This window comes from Camelus ferus, chromosome 11, assembly GCF_009834535.1.
Source record: "Camelus ferus isolate YT-003-E chromosome 11, BCGSAC_Cfer_1.0, whole genome shotgun sequence".
NCBI lineage: Eukaryota > Metazoa > Chordata > Mammalia > Artiodactyla > Camelidae > Camelus > Camelus ferus.
This window is the reverse complement of record NC_045706.1, coordinates 87007-107705: the sequence shown is the minus strand read 5'-3', so window position 1 is coordinate 107705 and position 20699 is coordinate 87007. Positions and strand designations below refer to the sequence as shown.

At 49.7% G+C, this 20699-nt stretch overlaps 1 protein-coding gene across 1 annotated transcript; it reads right to left on the bottom strand.

The window, feature by feature from the left end:
- Positions 1–4273: 4273 nt before the first annotated feature.
- Positions 4274–13500, bottom strand: LOC102510124 (cytochrome P450 2E1). The gene is made up of 9 exons (XM_006178829.3): positions 13199–13500; positions 12113–12272; positions 10677–10826; positions 10223–10383; positions 9431–9607; positions 8220–8361; positions 6034–6221; positions 5435–5576; positions 4274–4679 (listed from the first exon to the last, which is right to left on the bottom strand). Exons 1-9 carry the CDS (start codon positions 13373–13375, stop codon positions 4489–4491), a joined length of 1488 nt encoding a protein of 495 aa, XP_006178891.1. The 5' UTR covers positions 13376–13500; the 3' UTR covers positions 4274–4488.
- Positions 13501–20699: the final 7199 nt, after the last annotated feature.

The following is a 20699-nucleotide window of genomic DNA, read 5'->3' as shown; positions in this document are numbered from 1 at the left end:
CTGCCTCGAGGCCTTTCTCAACTCAGCTCTCCCTAGTGTCCCAACCTGGCATACACTGACTGGGTCTGTTTCACTGCCCCCACCACTGCCTTCACCTTCTGTGGTCTGTGCACAGGCCCTCTATCATTACATGGCCGGGCCCTGGTCTTCAAGCCAGCTAACCTGCCACTTTCCTCAGCTTCCTTCATCTTGACCCAAAAGACCCCTCCCTCTGCCTCCTGCAGCTGGTTGGCTGGCATCACATGGCCTGTCTCCTGATCTGCGTGGACCTCACGCGACCTGTCCACATTCCACCTGGCCTCATACAGCCTGTGACCATCATCCTAGGCCTCTCACAACCTGCCTTTCATGAGTAGGACACAATTTTGATGAATAATTCTCTACTTTCAGGATCAGAGAAATGCAAATTGGCACCAGAATTAAATGCCATTTTACGCCCATTCGGTGGGCAAAGATTTAGAAACCCACTAGTAGTAAGCGTTCTGACTCAACAGGACCAGGTGGACAGGCTGGTGAGAGTTAAATGGGTTCAAAGGTAAGAAGTGAAGTGTTGTCATGGATCCCGTCGCCCCTGCACGCGCCTGGCCTGGAGGTGTTCTGCATGGTGCTCCAGGCAGCACTTGTGAGAAAAGCCTCTGAGCAGCAAAACCATGGGACTCATCTGATGGGTGGTGGACAAGCCGTGAAGTCAGCGACCGGCAGCCACAGCCCACAGGACTCAGAGGGGTAGCAACAGAATCACTTCCAGAAATTTGAAAATAAGAAAAATGAAACAATATGAAAACACAAGAAAGAAAACTGCAGTGAATATGGAAGGCAGACTTGGGACAGTGGCCAGGGCAGGATGGAGGTGGGCAGACGCAGGCGGAGGGGAGGTGGCAGTCCTGGGTCAGCATTGGGCTGGACCTTATGATGTAGACATGGAACCCTCATACTTTCTTTTCAACGTGTGAAATACGATACTGAAGATGAAAAGGGACAACGTTGCTTTAGGCTTTTTCCTCTTTCTTCCTCTCTGGCGCCCTCTGGTGGGCCCCACAGAGGCCGGTCCTCCCTCTGGGTCCGTCCATCCTCCGCAGGCACCACTGCCCTCGCTGCCAAGCACCCCCACCACCGCGGCACGCTGGCATCTCTTTTGGAGTCTTGCTAAGCCGAAGCCACCTGCACCGAATTTAGGAGGGCTCCTTCCTCCACCCAGCAGGGCTGACACGTTGGCAGGCAGGAAAGCAGTGCTGCTTGCTCCCCGAGAAACAGCAGCTCAGAGATAAGAGCAGAGCCAACTGGCAGATAAGAGAACATGTGTGTGGTCCCCAGTCCCCTTGATGTGACACCTTTGTTCCTGGGCCAAGCCGGCTGGCCCTTTGGACGCCAGAGGGTTGTGTGTTCTCTGCTGCTGTTTTACTTGGAAGAGACTTTGGCTTTTGTCAAGGTCTTTCTTTTTAGCCCAGAGATCATTAAAGGTTACATACTTGTCTGCCTGCATATCCATTCGGGTGTTCTCAAACCTTTTACCGTAAAGTAGGGGAATTTCCAGATGGCTTCCTTTAAATCAACTCTTCTGAGCATATTTCAACTCCATCTCTACTCCAGTCACTCCTTGCTTGTCCACAGCCTTTTGGGTGCCCCAAGAAGTAATATTCTTCTACTTGTTACTTTTCTGGTACAAGGAGTCATGGCTACCAACTTGCCTTTTAAGGAGCTTGTGGGATGTATGAATCCTTCTTGTGAGCAGAACGGAAGGGAGAGTCAGCACACTAAGCAGCCTGACCAGAAACACTGTGATCACACAACCGACCACTAAGGAGAGCTCGGCCCCGTGGAGGGGGTCACGGAGCCTGTGCGGCGCTACAGCCCAGCAAGCATCTTGAGGGGAAAAGGCTCCGGGGAATTCCAAACATGTGGCCCATCCTTTCCCTGTAACACCACGAGGGTAGGAGACTTTACCCATTTAGAAGCAGGAATCCAAGAAAGGTAAGATACGATGTTGAATTAACAGGCAGAGACCAGCAAAGGGTTTATTTGAATGCAAATAATCACCTATTAGGATGGGTTTAAGTATTAATGCAATCGCAAAGGTAGACTCACAAAAATAGGGGAAAATATTTTTGAACAAACTTAAAACTAATATTATAAAACTAAAATTCCTGGAAGTTAGGGTGGGGTGGTATACTGCATGGATGTAGAGAAGATAAATATGTGAAGGGTCTCTTTTTATTCAGATCAAGAGGTACTGATTAACTCTGTAAGCGAATATGTCTAAGTGTACTTTCACACTTGACGGTGATCACCAGTAGAATAACCAGAGGACAGAGGGACGCCAAAGCATCAAGGAGGAAAGGAAGGGACAGAACAGGGCAAGTCCAGGAAACCACAGGGAAAGGACGCTTTGTTTCATAAAGCCGCACTTAGCGACAGTCAGAGTAAGTGTGACCGATAATTCTCCTGCTGAAAAGGAGGTTTAGTCTATGTCAGAACTATAGGGTGTAGACAAGGCGTTTCTCAAGAACAAAATGGCATTGAGGTGCTTGAAATGCTAGGATGGACAGCCACCAAAAAACACGTGGCAACAGCTGTCAGAGGGCACAAGCTATGTTGACGCTGCTAAAAGGTACAACTCAGCAGAAGATAAATCACAAGTGTGAGGAGGGGCATCGAGACGGTGAAACAAGCACATGGAGCCCACCCGCACCCACGGACACATCAAAATGCATCTATGTGTGGAGCAGTCCTCACAGGAGACCTGCTCAGCTTTGGCAGAAGACCTTGTGCCACTGGAACTCCACGGGAAGCGTTCACAAAACCAGGCAGGAGAAGAGGAAAAGAGCAAGGACGTCAGGCCAGGACCTGCCCCTGCCCCCACCCTGGGGAGACAGCCACAGGAGGACAGGCACCCTCACCCTGGGAAGCCCCCCTCCAGCCGGGAGGTCAGCCAGGCAGAGGGGGCTGCAGAGGCTGGAGGAGGGAGCAGCAGCCGCTTGGTGGGCAGAGATGAGAGAAGTCAGCACAGCTGGTCCACACGGTCCCCGGCCCAAGGCGTGAGCCAGCTGGTGTGGGCTGGGACGGGGTGCCGGAGCTCGGGCTTCGAGGTCGGACCTGGGGGGAGGACTGGGGCTGACCACGCAGGGGCAGCCTCAGGGCTTGGAGTGTGGTGCAGGCTGAGGCTGGGAGTGTGTGCAAAAGAGTCTGGGTCCCCCAAAGAAAGCTCCCCGTATGGGGCACACAGAGGAAGGCACACAATTTAGCTGGCCATAGCAGACTTCTCTGCTAGCCCAGAGGGCTGCTGCTCGGCTGCACCAGTGACAAAGCGCTCTCGTGAAGGGAGAGGCAGGACCCAGATGTGGTGGTCTTCTCGGCTTGCCGTGGAGGGGCACAGTCACTGGGAGATGTGGTCAGCAGAGCGTCGCACCCGGTGACAGCCACACCCTGACCCCAGAACCAGTGAATACATCACCTTGCATGGTCGATGTGACTCTGTGTGTGTGATAAAGTTAAGGATCCTAGGAAGGGGACAGTAACCTGGGCTATCTGGGCGAGCTCACTGTGACCGAGGGTCCACATAACGGAGCTGCAGGAGGCTCGGTCTGTGAGAGGTTGGAAGACGCTGCACTGCTGGCCGTGAAGCTACTCATTTCATTAAGAAACACGTGCAAGGGACTTTTGGGGCTTTTGCACAGTGTACGGAAGCTCTGCACAGCTGGCCCGCTCAGCCCTCATCCTCTGCTGTGGGGAGCGGCTTCCAGCACTCTGACCTTACTGACTGAGAAGTAGGCACAAAGGGTGGGTTTCCTGGTGTTTGCCCACTTGTTCCAAATTCCCCTTCTGTTTCACAACATTGAGGTTTATTCCACGTACTGACCGATGATTCCCCGTTTCTGCCTCATCCCACACAACGTCCCCATGTGCTTAGGGCTTCCCCCTCCAGATACAAAATCTCACTTTAATGTTAAAGATAATAACAGATGCCTGTGTTGACTTTTCAGACACAATTCAACCAATGCAGTGCGGGATGACGCTCTTGGGGAGCCAAAGGGACCACTTCCTGTTGCAGGGAAACTCGCAGGGAACATGTTTGGCTGGCTAACAAACCCTCCAAAGGTATATTATAATTTTTTTCCAGACTACAAAACAGCACCGGTATTCCTTTTGTGAATGCTTTGTAAGAGATGCTGACTTGGTGACTGGGTGGTTCTACTTTTCAGAAGAGTTTAGTTGAACCCACAGTGACATGGTCTTAACTCATCATGGCTTCCAGGAACTCCCACACAGACTGAAATGAAGTCACAGTTCACTTTATTCAGTTTAATTAGTTTGACACAATTTTTTTTGGATTTTGCTTTCAAATTCTGTCTGAAGAATGTGACTCGGAAGCAGCCTCCCTGGCCCAGCTGATCCCCTGTGGAGCCCTGGCTGCCCACCGGAGGGGACGGTGTGGGGCAGGAAGCCGCCAGGCAGCATCAAGTGCCCGGGGGTCTTCAGAGCGCGTGTGCCTCACGCTTGAGAGCGGGGAATGACACAGAATTTGTAACGGGGGGGAATCTTGGCAAACCCAGTCGCAATGGGGCTGAGGTCAATATCCTTGGGGTCAACGAGAGACTTCAAGTTAAAATGCTGCAAGATGGCGGCCAAGAACAGAAACAATTCCATGCGCGCCAGGCCTTCTCCAACGCACACTCGCTTTCCTGGAGGGCAAGAGCACTGCTGAGACCCTGCCAGGTGGACAGCAGGGGAGATGGGGTGGGGGGATGCTGGGGCAAGCTGCCCCCTCAAGCAGAATTAACCCTGCCTGCCTGTTGAAGGGGAGCCCAGAATGGATTCCAGTGCAACAGTAACAGTGCCAGCTGTGATCAGGGAGCACCTTCACACAGCCTCCTGGCTAAGGTGGGAGAGTGGTCCCCACCCAGTGCCCAGCCCGACGTCCTACAGGGAGGAAGTGGGGCCCCGGGTGGAAGCTGATGCTCTAGTGTTGGGGGTTAAAGATACCGAGCTGGTTGCATGGTCTTCCCCACACCCACGCCCGAAGGAAGGCCCCAGGAAGGCGGCCAAGGGCCTGGCGGTGGGGGGACACTGAATCACAGGTCAGGGGAGGCTGGATGGTCCTATGATGAGTCCAGGGAAGCAAATGTTATACTATGTTTAGTAGCCCTTTTTTAGTATTATGGAGAATTAGGTAACGTTGTTTGGAAAGATTTTCACTAAGTTCTATTAAATAGATAGTTCCAGCATGAAGCATTCTGCAGAAAAAATAACTAATAACTCATCCTCAGCTCACTTCCAGGACGTCTGGTGAGCAGATGCCACATAGCCTCTCTGAAAGGGGACGAACGCATGGGTCACCGGGACAGAAATCAGGGACCGATGCAGACGACAGGTGGAACACAGGACAGGGACTGGGGACAAGTCCCCGGGGGAGGTGCCACCTCCGAGCGCGCCTCACCTGCGGAAAATGGCTTGAAATAGTCACTGTACTTGAACTTCCCATGTTCGTTCAGAAAGTGCTCCGGCTTAAACTTCTCTGGCTCGGGGAATTCTTGGTTGTCATACAAGACGGAGTCCAGTGTCGGAATCACGAGCGTGCCCTGGGAGGAAGTAAGGCCATCTTGGTCGGTCAGGCTAACACAGCACAGGCTTTCATCCGGAAGCCCCCATGGAGAAGGCTGTTTCTCATTAGACAAGACAGCATGTTTCCAGCTGGGGAAGCTTTTTGCCTGAGAGCAGGCAGAATCAGTCAGCTGCGAGAGCGCTCCTCTCTCGTCTTCCTGGAGGAGCGACCCCCAAGTCACCCATCCGGGGCTGGGTGTAACTGTTGCTTTTGTCTCTGGTGTTGGGGTGTGTGGCCACCCCCAGCATTGACTGAGGAGCCCCTTTTCCAGAGTGCCTCCGCTTCTGCGGTCTCACCAGGGCCCCGTGAGGACTGCGGGGGCGTGGCACTCTGCAGGGCAGGAAGGCTGGCCCAGTCCCCCATCCTGCTCCCTGGCAGCCCAGCTGACAAGCGCGTAGGCTGGGGCTCAGGGCGCGCACTTGCCCACATCTGACCTTGGGGATGACGTATCCTCTGAACACTGTGTCCTGGGTGGCTTCGTGGAGCAGGTTGGAGGGCAAGAGGTCGATGAATCGCTGAATCTCGTGCACCACGGCATCCAGGTAGGGCATGTCTAGCCTGTCCTTGATAGCAGGGACTCGGCTCGGCCCGATCACCCTGTCAATTTCTTCATGAAGCTTCTCTGCCAACATATGCATGGAATAGACGCAGTAACTCCAGGCTAGCTCCACTTCTACACCCCAACCCACCCACCCAGCAGGTGCTTGTGGGTGTCAGTTACTGGGTAAGTCACCTGCACACGTCAGGAAGAGCTAAGCTCCACGAGGCTGTGTACAGTCCACAGCATTGACCTCATGATTTATCTGTGGCCTCACTGTCTTGACTGGTCACAGCTAATCCATTTCTGGGCTTTATGCCAGGAGGAGACAATAAAAAAGGGTCTTGGGGATTTCTAGTTGGAGGGAGATCTCTGTATGGATTTGGGCCCCAGGCTGGTTGGTTGCATGCTTCTGAAGAGGATGGAGGCAAATGGAAACACATGCACCGTGAGCTGCTTGGAGTGCTATGGGAGACAGGAGTCTGGAGGCCCTTGGGCAGCCCCGGGCAGCCACGTGGCCTCTCTGGGTTTGAGACATGTTGAGAGAACTGCAAAGCCATGTTCACTATGGTAACTGAGTAAAAATTTAAGCACATATAACAATACGGATTTCTGCTGGTACTTGGTGAATGGTGGATGTAAGGGTCATACCCCAGAGTGCTATGCAGCCGTCTGGGGACACTGCTGAGTTTGGGGGGTGGGTGGGGAAGGCAGGGAGGCAAGGGGGTTCTGCAACCTGCTTTCTGTTCAAGAGCTCTGAAGCCAGCGCTGCAAAGCACTGACACACACTAAGTTTGGCAGCCGACTGGGGACACTGCTGAGTCTGGGGGTGGGGGAAGGCAGGGAGGCAGGGGGGGCCTCGCTGGTTCTGCAGCCTGCTTTCTGTTCAAGAGCTCTGAAGCCAGCACTGCGAAGTGCTGACACACACTAAGTTTGGCAATGGGTGTGTGGGTGTCAGTCATATTTATTTTCTGTCTTTTCCTCTGTATTGGAATTCCCTCATAATTAATCATGTAAAGCAATCTCTGAGTCTAGCTCCCATGGTACAGAGTGGTCAGAAGCTCCCTTAGAGCTGCCACAGACCCGTGGAGGCTTCGCCCCATGGTCTTTGGCTCCTTTACCCTTCCCTTTCCAGCTGATAAAAAAGGCAGAGGCTTTGGAGTCGATGCACCAGGTCTGACCCTGCATCTGTGTTCCTGTGGACACGACCTCACGCCCTTTAATGTCAGCCCTCAAGAATGCCGTGTATTGAAGGGTCCATCCCCAAGCCTGGCCAGAGGGGCCAAATCATTACCGGCAGCAGCAAGCAAGGTGAGGAGAAGCTCCTTGGAGCAGGGACCCTCCCAGCTCTGCCCAGGCCAGTGAAGGGGGGCGCTGCAGGCCAGGGCTCTGGTGCGGGGGGCACCCTGGCCCAGTGAAGGGGGGCTCTAGGCTGGGACTCTGGTGCAGGGGGCACTCTTTTCCCTCTTTCCTTGGCCTGTTGGCATAGGTGCCCTCACATCCCCTCCACTGGGCCCAGTTGGTGCTTCCGGTGCCTGAGGCTCTGCACATGGGGCCCCAGAAGCCAGACCTGACCCCCTGCAGGGCACCCTGACTGCACATGGCCCAGGTGCTGGGGAGGGGCCCTGGGAGGGAAGTGGCAGCCCCGCGGTGCTTTTCCCTGGGGTTCCTCCTTCTGCTTCCCACTCTTCCAGTCGGGTGAGACATGCCAGGAGGCCTTGCCCCGGCCCTCCTCCCTCCCTGCTCTGCCTGGAAGACCAGGTCCTACTCTGGGGCGACTGTGGAAGTTTTTCCTGTCATGCACAGGTCGTCATGGAGCGGATGCAGACGGCATTGCACTTCTCCACTCTTGATAAGCCTGCCTTCCTGCCGGCAGGGTGTGTCAGTGGGTGTGGGCGGGCTGAGAGCCCGGGGCCTGCTGTGTAGGAGAGCACGTCCCCAAAGCCTTCGCCCAGTGGTCCCGTGTCCCCCCTGCCGCAGACACGCAGTGCCAGCCCCGCGTCCCTGTGCTGCAGGCGGGAAGCTGAGGCCTAAGTTCTCCAGGCTGGCGGCCGGGCGGCCCCTGCCCGCTCCACGTCCTACCTTCGACCTCCGGGTGTTTCATGAGAATCAGGAGCCCATATCTCAGGGTGGTGCTGGTGGTCTCCGTCCCTGCGAAGAGCAGGTCAGCGACGGTCACGGAGATGCCCTCCGAGGTGTGCACAGGCTGTGCACTGTGCTTTCCCTGCAGACGTCAGAGACACGCGGGGGCTCAGCAAGGAGACGCCTTCAGGTGGAGGAGAAAGGGGCCCTGTGTCCCTCAGCAGAAGGGAACCTGGTGGCCCTGCCAGCTCCACAGGGAGCCCATCCTGTGCAGACACGATCATCTGCACCACACAGTTGGGGAACTAAGGCCCCCAGAAAACCGGCCATGGGCAGGACTGTGCCCCCGGCCCGGCTGCGGGGTCCGTGCTCCTTCTATGGCACTGACAGCCACCCTAGGGGGCAGGACTCTCCCTGGCCCTGGGCCACGACCTCCAGCAGCCCAGGGCTGAGCTCTGGGACCTCTGCAGGGGCTGCCCTTGACCTCTCTCCACCCACACAGCTGGTGCCTTTAGGTCCCAGGAGGCAGGGAAATCACTGGGAAGCTGGACATGGTGGACGGGCAGCAGAGGGGGCCCAACTGATGGAGAAGAGTCTCAGACAACCCGGGGCAGTGACCCAGGGAAACCAGGTGTGGAGCTCACGTGCGGGTCTGGAGACACACGTGATGCCAAGGAAAGAGGAGACGCCTGCCCCTCCAGGTGGGGGTCCAAAGGGGGCTGCAGGGAGGTGGTGCTAGGAAGGCCTGGCCCCCTTGAAGTCATGCACAAAGTGGGGGTGATGTGCTAACAAGGAACACCGAGGGCCTCTCCCTAGAGGAGACACAGTCAAGAGTCAGCTGATCAGAAATGGTTAAGAAGCATGGCCTGGCAGGAGCCAGTGGGAGGGTCCTCCATCCCACAGCCCCCTGACGGCCCCCTCAAGAGAGACCACCTGGCTGGCCAGGGCAGTGGACGGCACAGTGGTGTGAGGGCGGGTAGGTAGGCTGGCTGTGTCTAGACATGCGTGGAAGATGGTATGGTGACCGCGCTGAAGCCAGTGGATTTGTGTAAAACTAAGAGCTTCAGAATATGCCCCACATAGGCAGGATGGACACCAGCAGTGCATGTCATAAGATAAATCTGAAATGTGCACCCTCAGACGCAAACGTCTCGCGTAACAGCCAAGCGCTCAGCCTCGCCTGGTCGGGAAGTTGTGTGTCAGAATGGTACCTTCTCCATTTCCACCAGCAGGCTGTCTATGAAGTCTTGGGGGCAGCTGGGGTCCAGTGACTCCTGGTGTTCCTTCACTCTTGCTGAAGCATAATCTTTTATTTCGGACACATTTTTTAATAGTTTTCTATGGCTTCCTGGCAGGTATTGTAGACAGCTTGAGAAATTATTATAAAGCTAGAGGGGGAGAGAGAGAATTTTCTGACTATAAATTTTTCTCTGGCTGCAACAGCATTTTGTGTACCTGGCTGATAACATTCTCCAAACCTGATTTATGGCTGTCATGATTGTACTATTAAGAGTATTTTGGCTGACAGTATCTTTTGGGCACCACTCATGAGGCCGAGCAGGTTCTGTGGTGGGAGCATGAACACACAGGCACAGGTCCTACCATGTATCTGGTGGGGACCAATTTTCAAGAGTGAAACAGTAGAGGGGAGGGTATAGCTCATGCAGTAGAGTGCACGCTTAGCATACATGAGGTCCTGGGTTCAATTCCCAGTACCTCCTCTAAAAATAAGTAAACCTAATTACCTACCCCCACCAAAAATAATTAATTAATTAATTAATTAAAGACATAGAGTCTTATTTTTTTTTAAAGTGAAACAGTAAGTGTTCTGAGGTTAGCAAAGGGGCGCAGCGGACCCCATGGAAGACTCCGGAAGGAGCGTTCCGGCTGCCTAGTCTTGCGTGCCTGTCTGTTCCTACGACCCAGTGTTGCTTCTCATCCTTGTCCTGCAGTGAACCATGGACGGGTGCCGACGGGAGGGAGGGAGGAGGAAGGCACCTCACCTGGATCCAGGGCGTGCTGAGCAGGTAGAAGTTCTCGTTGAACAGATACATCAGCCTCAGGCCCGTCTTATCACTGTAGTCAGAGTGCTTGTGGAAGAGGATGTCGGAGATGACATTGTAGGGCGCGAAGCCAATGACGAAGGTGGGGTCAAAGGGCTGGCCTGGAAAACAGGAGTGCCATCAGAGTGACCAGCTCCTGAGTGTGGCAGGAGGGATGTTTCCAATGCCTGTGGGGATGCCCTAGCCCTGCAGTGCTTCATGGGAGGTGGTGACTGTGGGTGGAAAATTTCTACTTTTCGGGTGATCAGGACACGCCCGCTCCCTGAGACTGGGGAGGAACCGACTTGTGCAATGGCACCTGTGGGGAACACAGCCTCCCCATGTGCCTGGAGCTGCCCTGGTTGTCAGGTGCCCGGGGGCCCAGGCCGGGCTGCCCGTGGGCAGCTGTACGTACCCTGGGTCTTCCTGAGTGCCTCCAGCAGGAAGGGGACCTCCCTCTGGATCCGCTCCTCGTTGCCCCGTTTCCCCATCCCGAGGTCACGGAGGACGGTCAGGGAAAGCCTCCGGGTGTCCCTCCAGGTCGGTCCATTGTTGAAAATGATTCCTAAGCAAGAAAATGATTCTAAGCAGAGCCATCACTGCCAGCACTCCTCAGGGGAGAGAGGGGCAGGCGCGCTGGGCACCCTGCGCTCTGCGGGGAGGGACTGTGGGCCCACCCCGACCGGCCCAGGGACAGAACCGGGTTCGGGCTCTGGAGGGCCTTCCTCGGCGTTAGGCGCCTCCTAACCTCCTGCCTTGCTCCGGTCTACTGGCCAATTTCCTCAGAGCCTCTCTGTTTTCAACGATATTTGACCCTCACATGATAAACACCTCAACTCGCACTCTGGGGCTTCAAGGAAGTGTCCTCTCTAAAATCTGAGGTCACAGGGCTCCCAGACCATGCAGACCTGGGGATCTGGGAAGACCTGAGCTTGGTGCCCTTCTGCGTGTTTGCAGAGACCTGAGGAAGGAAGCCTGGCCAGGCCTGAGCGGTGAGGCGGAGGAGGCCTTCATTCTACCCCTGAAGGGGGCCTGGACGGCTTGCGGGGCAGGTGCGAAGCAGAGGTGGGAGGAGAGGATGTGAGCCAAGGTGGCTGCCATGGGGGGGTACCGGCAGGCAGGCAGCGTGACACTGATGGGTGGGTGGGCGCGAGGAGGGTATCAGCGAGGAGGCCCATTTACCGGGGCCGTTCGCTAGGCTGGATGCTCAGGCGGGACTGAGTTTGGGGTCTTGGGTCAGGAGGATTCCTGAGGACACTGCATCACCGGCTGAGTAGACACTGGGTACGTGCATGGCAGCCCTTGGGGAACTCAGGGGAGAGACGCTCATCAGCCTGGCCAAGCCTCAGGCAGCTCCAACCTCCCAAGTTGCTGACCTGGGACACAGGGCAGACAAGCAGGGGTGGAAGGGGCCAGGGAGTGTGCACTGAGGAGACCAGAGGGCAGAGCTGCGGGGAACAAAGCCTCACGGGGAAACAGGGCCCACCGTAGGTGAGGGGACCTCAGTGCATGGAGCCCCAACACCCAGGAGAGACTGAAGGCCTGGAGAAGCGGGAAGGTCTGCCGAGGGGAGGCACAGCCCATCTGTCAGAAGCGGCTCCCTCTGCCCTATTTCTCTGTAAGCATGTCTGTCCTGCTGCTCAGAGGGTGGGTGCTCCAGGTCTTGTTCACTCTGGGCACAAGCCTCACAAGTCCCTTTCACCCAAACGCACGGAGCAATGGCTGACTGCGAGATCCCCCCAACCGTGATCTGAGTTGCCTGAGGATCGCCTCGCCTTTCTCTTTAGTGCGCTGTTACTGCCATTCGAGTAACTGCCCCTCCGTTCACCAGCCCAGCTAAGTAGGACGCACCTTTGTTCTTGTGCACCTGGAATGCCGGGTTATCTCCTCTGCCAGAAAACTCGTTCTTGTAGTCCAGCAGGACCTCCTTGACGGCCTTGTAGCCATGCAGGACCACGATGCGCCGCGAGCCCAGGTACAGCGTGAACACTGGCCCGAACCGCTCTGCCAGCTGCGGAGACCAGTGGGCTGCCAGTGAGGCCACCGCGGCCTTGGCGGGGAAACTCGTGCTTTAAACTGAACTTCAAGGTCACTGTTGTCTACCCGGGGACCCAGAGGGATCTGGGGAAGATCCTCCCCACAGAGGCTGCTTCTGCAGGAAGCGCGATCCCAGCGCATGCACACCGGGGACCCGTAAGTCCCCTACCACCCAACGCGAGGAACTGGGCAGGCCGGTTCCTCCCGTCTGCCCTGAGGCCTTTGGGACAGGGTAAAACTTCGGAAATGCACACGTCCGCCGCATCACCCCCGCTCTCTGCTGTCCCCAGCCAAGGTTCTGGACCCTAGGGCGGTGTAGGAGGTCCTGCAGCTGGACCAACCCGAGGTCTGTGAGCTGGTCCGCCTCCACGCTGCACGAAGCTCACACCTTCCTAGGGGCTCTGTGCCCTATGGCATTCTTTTATTAGCTCATTTAATAGATTCATCAACTCATTTAGTCTTTAGATTTGTTAGTTCAGTCACTGTTCACAGCAGTCCAGTGGGAGGTACCAGTCTGGCTGGTCAAACACTTCATTTTTCACCCTGTCCTTTGGCATCTGCAGAGAGCTCCAGGTTGACATCCAGCCCGTGTGCACCTGCTTGCATCGTAGTGGCAAAAGCACCAGCCCCAGCCACACTGGCCTGATGACATTCAACAACAAGGCAATTAAGCCTCTGCTCAAGCAGGGGCCTCTGAGGCCAGCCACGGCCAAGGCCCCCTGAGCTCCGTGCCCAAGTTGTACCACAGGCTGAATACGCCGAGTATCACTCTTGGATGCTACTGTTAATTCAATTAACTCATAACAAGCTGCTGTTGAATAGCAACTTGTCTGAGAGTGAGTTGAATGCATACATGTTGTATCCTAATTCCCGAATTCATATCAACAGCATTTCTCTTACCCTGGTTAAGGATTTGGGAATATCCTTAATATCCAGCTGGAAAAGATTCCCAATGATGGGCAGTGGGAAAGGGCCAGGGGGCAGTTTCCAGCTGCTGTAGATGTGCTTCCAGATGGAGATGAGCAGCAGGGTGGCCATCCACACCAGCAGAGCGATCGTGATGCCCAAGACAGCCATGGTGCCTTCTGAGTGTCTGCTGACTCGTGGGCATGGCCCTGTGGAGGGGCCAAGCTCTTATACTGCACCCTTGAGAAGGAGGGTGACCAGCCAACGAATGCCACCTTCCTTTTTCTCTGGTCCAAGGTATTAGTTTATTATTAGCTGCTGTTGGCTGTCATTTCAAAGGCTGATCCCTGCAGTGGAACTCCATCCAGGCACCCACCCACCTGGCCATGCCTGGGCTCTGCAAACATGGGCTGCTGACACCTGCATCAATGTCAGTAAACAGGGCATCCAAGGCACTTCAGCAGCCCACAGGTCAGAACATAAGGTGGGGGACTGTCCTCCCTTGACACTAGGTGGACAAGGAAGAGTAAGGTCATGTTTACATGGGTTTGTTTGGGCTCGGGCTTATGTAAGGCAGCATCAGCTATGTGCTGACGGTCTCCATGGCAGATCTCCTGGGGCAAGTCTCAACCTCTGAGCAGCCCCAGCAGTACTCAGTCACCATCAGCCAAACTTACAGCCACAGAAAGACAACTCAGCATCTGAGTTTCATTCCACTTTGTCAAATCAACTGGCAAATTCAGTGGAGGAGAAAAGAAGAAAGAGTTGACCAATTTTGAAAAGATGAGTCTCTGGTTATAAAAAAATATATCTTTCTTGTATCAAATTAGAGGATAACTGTTTAGAATAATTTTGTCAAATTCTAAAAAAAAATACACTAATATTTGTATTGTTTGTTTAAATCAATAAGCTAATTTGGGTAGACTTCATGTTTTAAAATGTCTTACCTTAGGTTGTCCAGGGCACCACAGAGCTCCAAGCTGTTTACGTCTCCCTCACACACCCTTGCATCCACTTTCTGTTGGGATGTTTCTGGGCATTTTACAGAGTTTTTTGTGTGTGTGGTTAAACAAAGAGAATGCTTTTCGTTCTGTCTTCTACCTGGTGACGTAGGGAAGGTCTTAATTTATAGTTTCTAATTTCATACTTTTATAAAACTAATCTCTGTGTATAATAGAAAATATGAAGGAAAGTGAAAAGAACAAAAGTCACCTTCTGTATTTTGACTTATATAAAAACAAGGCTACCCTCCACACCCTGAACTTTAACCCACTTTCCCTCCGAGTTTACTGGCAACACGGCAGGCCCCTGACTAACTGAAATGCAGCCCTGTTACTGGTGTTCGACTTGTTAGCTCGCCTGTGCTAACCACTGACCTCGGCAGGAGTTGGGGGGTCCTTCCTCCCTTGTGGTGTATTGTGCCCCATGAGCTGGTGGGCTGCAGGCTCTGCCAAGCTGCATGTGCTCTTGACTTCCCCTTCCAGGGGCTGGTGTGGGTTGCAGGGCCCATCCCCCAGGATGCAGACTGAACCAAATTGACCCTCTGCCCCCTTCTGCCCTGCCAGGCCTGCCAGACAGACAGCGGGGCCCACACAGCATCTCTCTTGCTGCTCTGTACCCCTGCTGCTGCTGGAGGGACAGGCAGGGTCGGCCTTCCCTGGGGCTCCGGTTCAAGCCTTGACTGGTGGGGCGAGGGCAGGACATGAGAGGCAGAGCAGGCCCTGAGGCTCCCATTGGCTCAGAATGACTACCCCGGCAGCTTCTCTGAGCAGGTGCGTCCTGGGGAGGGGCCTGGGGGCAGGTGCATGTAAGCCTGGACCTCCCAGGTACAGCTGTGCTCTGGGTCCAGGTCCCACTATTCTAGGTCCTCTGTCAAAATGCTGTTGGATGTCCAAACAGCATCAAATTCTAAATGCAGGAACAGACATCTTTTGAAAATAATGACACTTTTGAGTACTTCCTTTCTGAAGCAAGGCCTTTTTATTTGCCTGGCATCATATTCAGTTGCTTGGACCTTCTTGCATAATGTTGACTAGTTGGGATGACAGAGGTGGCCTGGTCTTGTGCCTGGCAGGAATGGGGTACCTCTCCATCAAGTCTGTTGCTGGTGGTTGTGGCAAAGAGACAATCATATTGGGGCAGTTTTCTTCTTTCAGTAGTTAACAGAGAGTATTAAGCAGAGATGAGTGTTAAGATAATGAAGTATCTTGTAACTGAGACAATCCTAGGATTTTTCTCCTCAAATCTGCTGGCATGATGCTGGATGAAAACACTGTTTCGTATAAGAGCAGTGTTACAGCTCCATGTCACAGCCAAGATTTTCACAGAGTGATGCTCTTTTTATGCTGTTGGGTCCAACCTATTAATTATAGTTTTAGTTTTGCATCTATATCCATAGATTAAATTGGGCTTCAGATTCTTGTGTTTTTATTGTGTTCCTCTATAAGAATTGTACTAACTCTAGCAACAATTGAAATTTTCTCCATTTTTTCTATTGTCTGGGATACTTTAAATTGTCAGGGAATTGTCTGGATTTTGAAATTTTGATAGAACTCACTAGTTAAACAATATGGAGAGGACTTATTGAAGTTAAATAATTGTTCATAAAGGTTAGAAAGATAATCTCAATTTGGAAAGTAAGGCATGCTCCTTGTAACAAATCAAACAACGCAGAACTGGATGAAGCAAGAAGTGGGGCCCAGACTCTACCTGCAGCAATAGTTTCCCTATTTTAAGTCCCATTAAGAAAGACAAAATGCTGCCAATTCCTTTTTTATTATTTCTGATTTTGTTTTATACCTAATAAAGGATTTCTTTTGCACTTACTTTGATTCTGTGCATCAGTCTTTCGCATACATTTAAAAGCAAATGCAAACAAGTGTCTTGGTTGGAATGTACCTGAAACAACTTCCCGTGCCCTGGGGAGAAGCCACACCTCCAACACTGGCAGAATTGCTGGCAGCAACTCGAGATAAAGCCCTGGGAGAAGAGTAGAAACCCCTTTTTAAAAGCTGCAGAGCAATGCTTCTAATGGCACAGAGGGCGCATTGTGGAGGAAAACCATGGACAGTGACAACTCGGAGGAAATGTGTTTCAGAGAAGCTGCACCCAGACGGTTTACTCTGGTTACAAGGCCCTGTCAGATACAGAATCTGCAAGTATTTTTGCCATTTGGTGGTTGGTCTTTTTACTTCCCTGTTGATGTCCTCTGAGGCACAAAAGGTTGCAATTTTGATGGAGTCCAATTGATCTATTTTTTCTTTTGTCATTGTTCTTTTGGTTTGCATGTAGGAAATCACTGCCTAATCTCAGGTCACAAAGATTTTCTCTCAGGTTTTCTTCTAAGTCTATGATCCATTTTGAGTTAAGTTTTGTATGCAGTATGAGATGGGGTCCAATATAATTCTTCTGCACGTGGATACCCTGTTGTCCCAACACCATTTGCTGAAAAGACTATTTCAGCAATGCAGAAAGCCCCAGGAGTGCCAGCAGTCTTGGACTTCTGCTGAAGATGAATTGACCACAGATATGAGGGTTTATTTCTGGACTCTCAACTCTATTCCATTGCTCTATATGTCTGTCCTTAGACCAGTCCACATGTCTTGACAACTGTAGCTTTGTATTAAGCTTTTAATTCAAGAAGTGAGTCCTTCAAGTTAGTTCTTCTTTTTAAACATTTTTTTTAAAAGCTATTCTGAATTCCTTTCATTTCTGTATGAATTTTAGTATTAGCTTCTCAATATCTGCAAAAAAAGACAACTGGGATTCTGATAGGGATTGAAATAAATCTGTCTGTCAGTCTGGGATCATGGGCATCTGTAACAGTTTGCTAAGGCTGCCACAGCAAAGCACCATGGACTGGTGGCATGAACAACAGAAATTTATTTCTCGGGCTCTGGAGGTTAAGTCTAAGATCAAGATGTCAGCAGATTTGGCTTCTTCTGAGGTCTTTCTCCTTGGCTTTCAGACAGCCGCCCTTTTGCTGCCTCTTCACATGGCCTTTCCTCTGTGCACTGGCACCCCTGGTGTCTCTGTGTGCCCCAATCTCCTTTTCTTGTAAGGACACCGGTGAGATTACATTAGGAACCACCCTAATGCCTACTTTTAACTTAATTACCTCTTTAAAGGCCCTATCTCCAAGTACAGTCACATTCTGAGGTTCTGAGGGTTAGGATTTGGAGGGGGTGTTGACACACCATAACATCAACGTAACAATATTACAGTATTAAGTCTTCTGATCCACAAAGGTGGATTTCCATTTATTTAGATCTTTAATTTACTTCAATGGTGTGTTAAAGTTTTCAGTGTTCAAATTTTATACTTCTTTTGTTAATACTTATTCCTAAGTATTTCTTGATGATAATGTAAACGTAATTATGCTCTTAATTTCACTTTTGGATAGCTCTTTGGTAGTATAGAGAAATACACTGAATTTTGTGTATTGACCTTGCATCTGGCAACCTTGTGAACTCATTTAGTTCTATTAGTTTTTGTAGATCCCTTAGGAGTTTTACATACAAGATCACATCATCCACCAATAGACATAGTTTTACTTCTTTGTTTCCAATCTGAATGTCTTTCATTTCTTTTTCTTGCCTAAATGCTCTGGTACCTCCAGGACTATGTTGAGCAGAAGAGGCGAGAGTTGGCATTCCTGTCTTGCCCTGATCTTAGGGACAAGGTGTTCAGCCTTTCACCTTGACTATAATGTTACCTGTGAGTTTTTCATGTTGCCCTTTAACAGTTTGAGGAAGTTGCCACATATTCTTAATTTGTTTAGTGCTTTTATTATAAAAAGGTGTTGAATTTTGTCAAAAGCTATTTTTGCATCTATTGAGATGATCATACTGCTTTGGTCTTTCATTTTATAAATACTGTGCTTTAGATTGATTGATTTTTGTATGTTACGTCAGCTTAATATTCCTGGGCTAAATCTTATTTGATCATGGCATATAACTCTTTTTAAATGTGTTGCTGGATTTGGTTAGCTAGTATTTGGTTGAGAATTTTTGAGTGTGTATGCTTAAGACATGTTTTTCTCACGTTATCTGTATCTGGTTCTGGTATCAGGGTAATACAGCCTCTTAAAATGAACTGGGAAGTGTTTGTGAAGGATTGGTATTAATTTTTCTTTAAACATTTAATTGAATTCACCATTGAAGTCATGTGACCTTGGAACGCTCCTTGCTGGCAGGCTTGGTTACTAATTCAGTCTCTTAACTTGTCATGGGTATGTTAAGATTTTCTATCTCTTTTTAAGTCTGTTTTGGTAGTTGATCTGGAAATTAGCTTCTTTCCTAAGAATTTGTCCCTTTCTTCTAGGCTATATATTTTGTTGGCATACAGGTGATTTTGGTATAATCTGTATAATAAGGTCATTAATGATGCTCCCACTTTCATTCCTGATTTTAGGGATTTGAATCATCTTTCTTTTTTTCCTGGTCATTCTAGCCATATTCAGTTTAAAAATGTTCTCCAAGAATGAATTTTGGCTTAAATTTTTTTCTATTGTTTTTCTTTTCCTATTTGATTGATTTCTACTCTAGTGTTTATTATACTTGCCTTCTGCTTGCTTTGGGTTTGCTTTGCTCTTTTTTCCTACTTTATTATGGTGGAAGATTAGATTATTGATTTGCTATCTTTCTTCTTTTTTATTATAGGCATTTATAGGTATAAACGGTATAAACATTATAGGTATAAATTTTCCTCTAAGCAGTACTTTAGCTGCATCTCATATGTTTTCATATGTTGTGTTTTCAATCTCATTTACTAAAAAGCATTTTCTAATTTGCTTCATGATTTCTTCTTTGATCCACTGGTTATTTAGAATTGTATTGTTTAAGTCTCACAGATTTTTTTTACTTTTCAAAATTTCCTTCTGTTACTGATATTCAGTTTCATTCTACTGTGGTCAGAGAATATACCTTGTATGAATTCAACCCCTTTACATTTACTGAGACCATAGGTTACGGCCTAATCCACAGTCTATCCTGGAGAGCGTTCCACGTGCCCTTGAGAAGAATGTGCGTGCAGCTGCGATGGGTAACGTGGCCTTCAGATGACTGTTAAACCTGATTGGGTTTCGGTGTTGGTCAAGTCTTCTATTTCCTTGTTGATGTTTTGCCTGGTTGTTCTGTACACACTTCAAGGAAAGAGGAGAACTGAAGTCTCTAGCTAGCATTGTCAAATTGTCTATTTCTCTTTTAATTCTCTGAGTTTCTGATTAATCTAAATTTTGAGACTACTGTTAGATACCTGTATATTCATAATTGTTGTAGCTTCCTGATGGATTGGTTCTTTCATCATAACAAAATGCCTTTTCATCTCCAGCAATACTTTTTGGCATAGAGTCTATTTTGTCTGATATTACTATAGCACTCCACTTCTTTTTGGTTTTACTGTTTGCATAGTGTCTTTTTCTACCTTTTTACTTTCAACCTTCTGGTGTCTTTGGATCTAAAATGAATGTCTTATAGATAGCATGAGTAAGTCATTAAAAAAATCCATTCTGCCAATCTCTGCCTTTGATTTGAGTGTGTAGTCCATTTACATTTAATAAAATTGCTGGTAAAGTAGGATTTACATCTACCATTTTGCTATTAGTTTTCTGTGTGTCATGTCTTTTTTGGTCCTCCATTCCTCTATTTGTGTGTGTGTGTGTGTGTGAAACAGATATTTTCAAGTGTGCTGTTTTAATTGCATTCTTTTTTAAGCTATATATTCATATAGATTATATCACTTTATAATATAACTAATGTATTATAATATAACATAAGTTTTATATTATTATAGTATATTAATTATGAGTTATTTTCTTCTTGGTTGCCCTAGAGATTATAATGAACATCTTAACTTAAAATGATTTAGTCTATATTAATACTGACTTAATTTCAGTAGTATACAAAGTTTACCCCAATATAGCTTTGTTTTCTCTCCCTCTTTTGTGTAATTTTTGTCATGTAAATGACATCTTTATATATTATAAGCCTATTGACACTTTTGTAATTATTGATTTATGCAGCTGTGTATTAAACTAGATAGAATGAGCTACAAGTGAAAATACACTTACGCTGCCTTTTGTGTTTATTTATGTAGTTGCTTTTAGTCTTGTGCTCTATTTTGTCATGTGAATTTGAATTACCTGAATCAGGACTCCCTTTAGTATTTCTTTAAGACAAGACTGCTAGTGGTAAATTCTCTCAATTTGTATTTATCTGAGAATGTCTTAATCTCAGGGAAGATTGCCTTTCTGGATATAGAATTCTTGGTCGAAGAACAGTTGACCCTTGAACACCATGGATTTAATTTTTAAAAATAGCAAATATAGTAGTGCTACAAGATGTGCAGTTGGTTGAGTTCTCAAATGTGGAGCTGCTGATATGGAGGAACCAAGTGTACCTTATAGGCAAACTATAAGTTATACCTGAATTTTTGACTGCTTGGAGGGTCAACTGTATTTTTTCTTTATGTGCTTTGAATATGTCATCTCACTGCC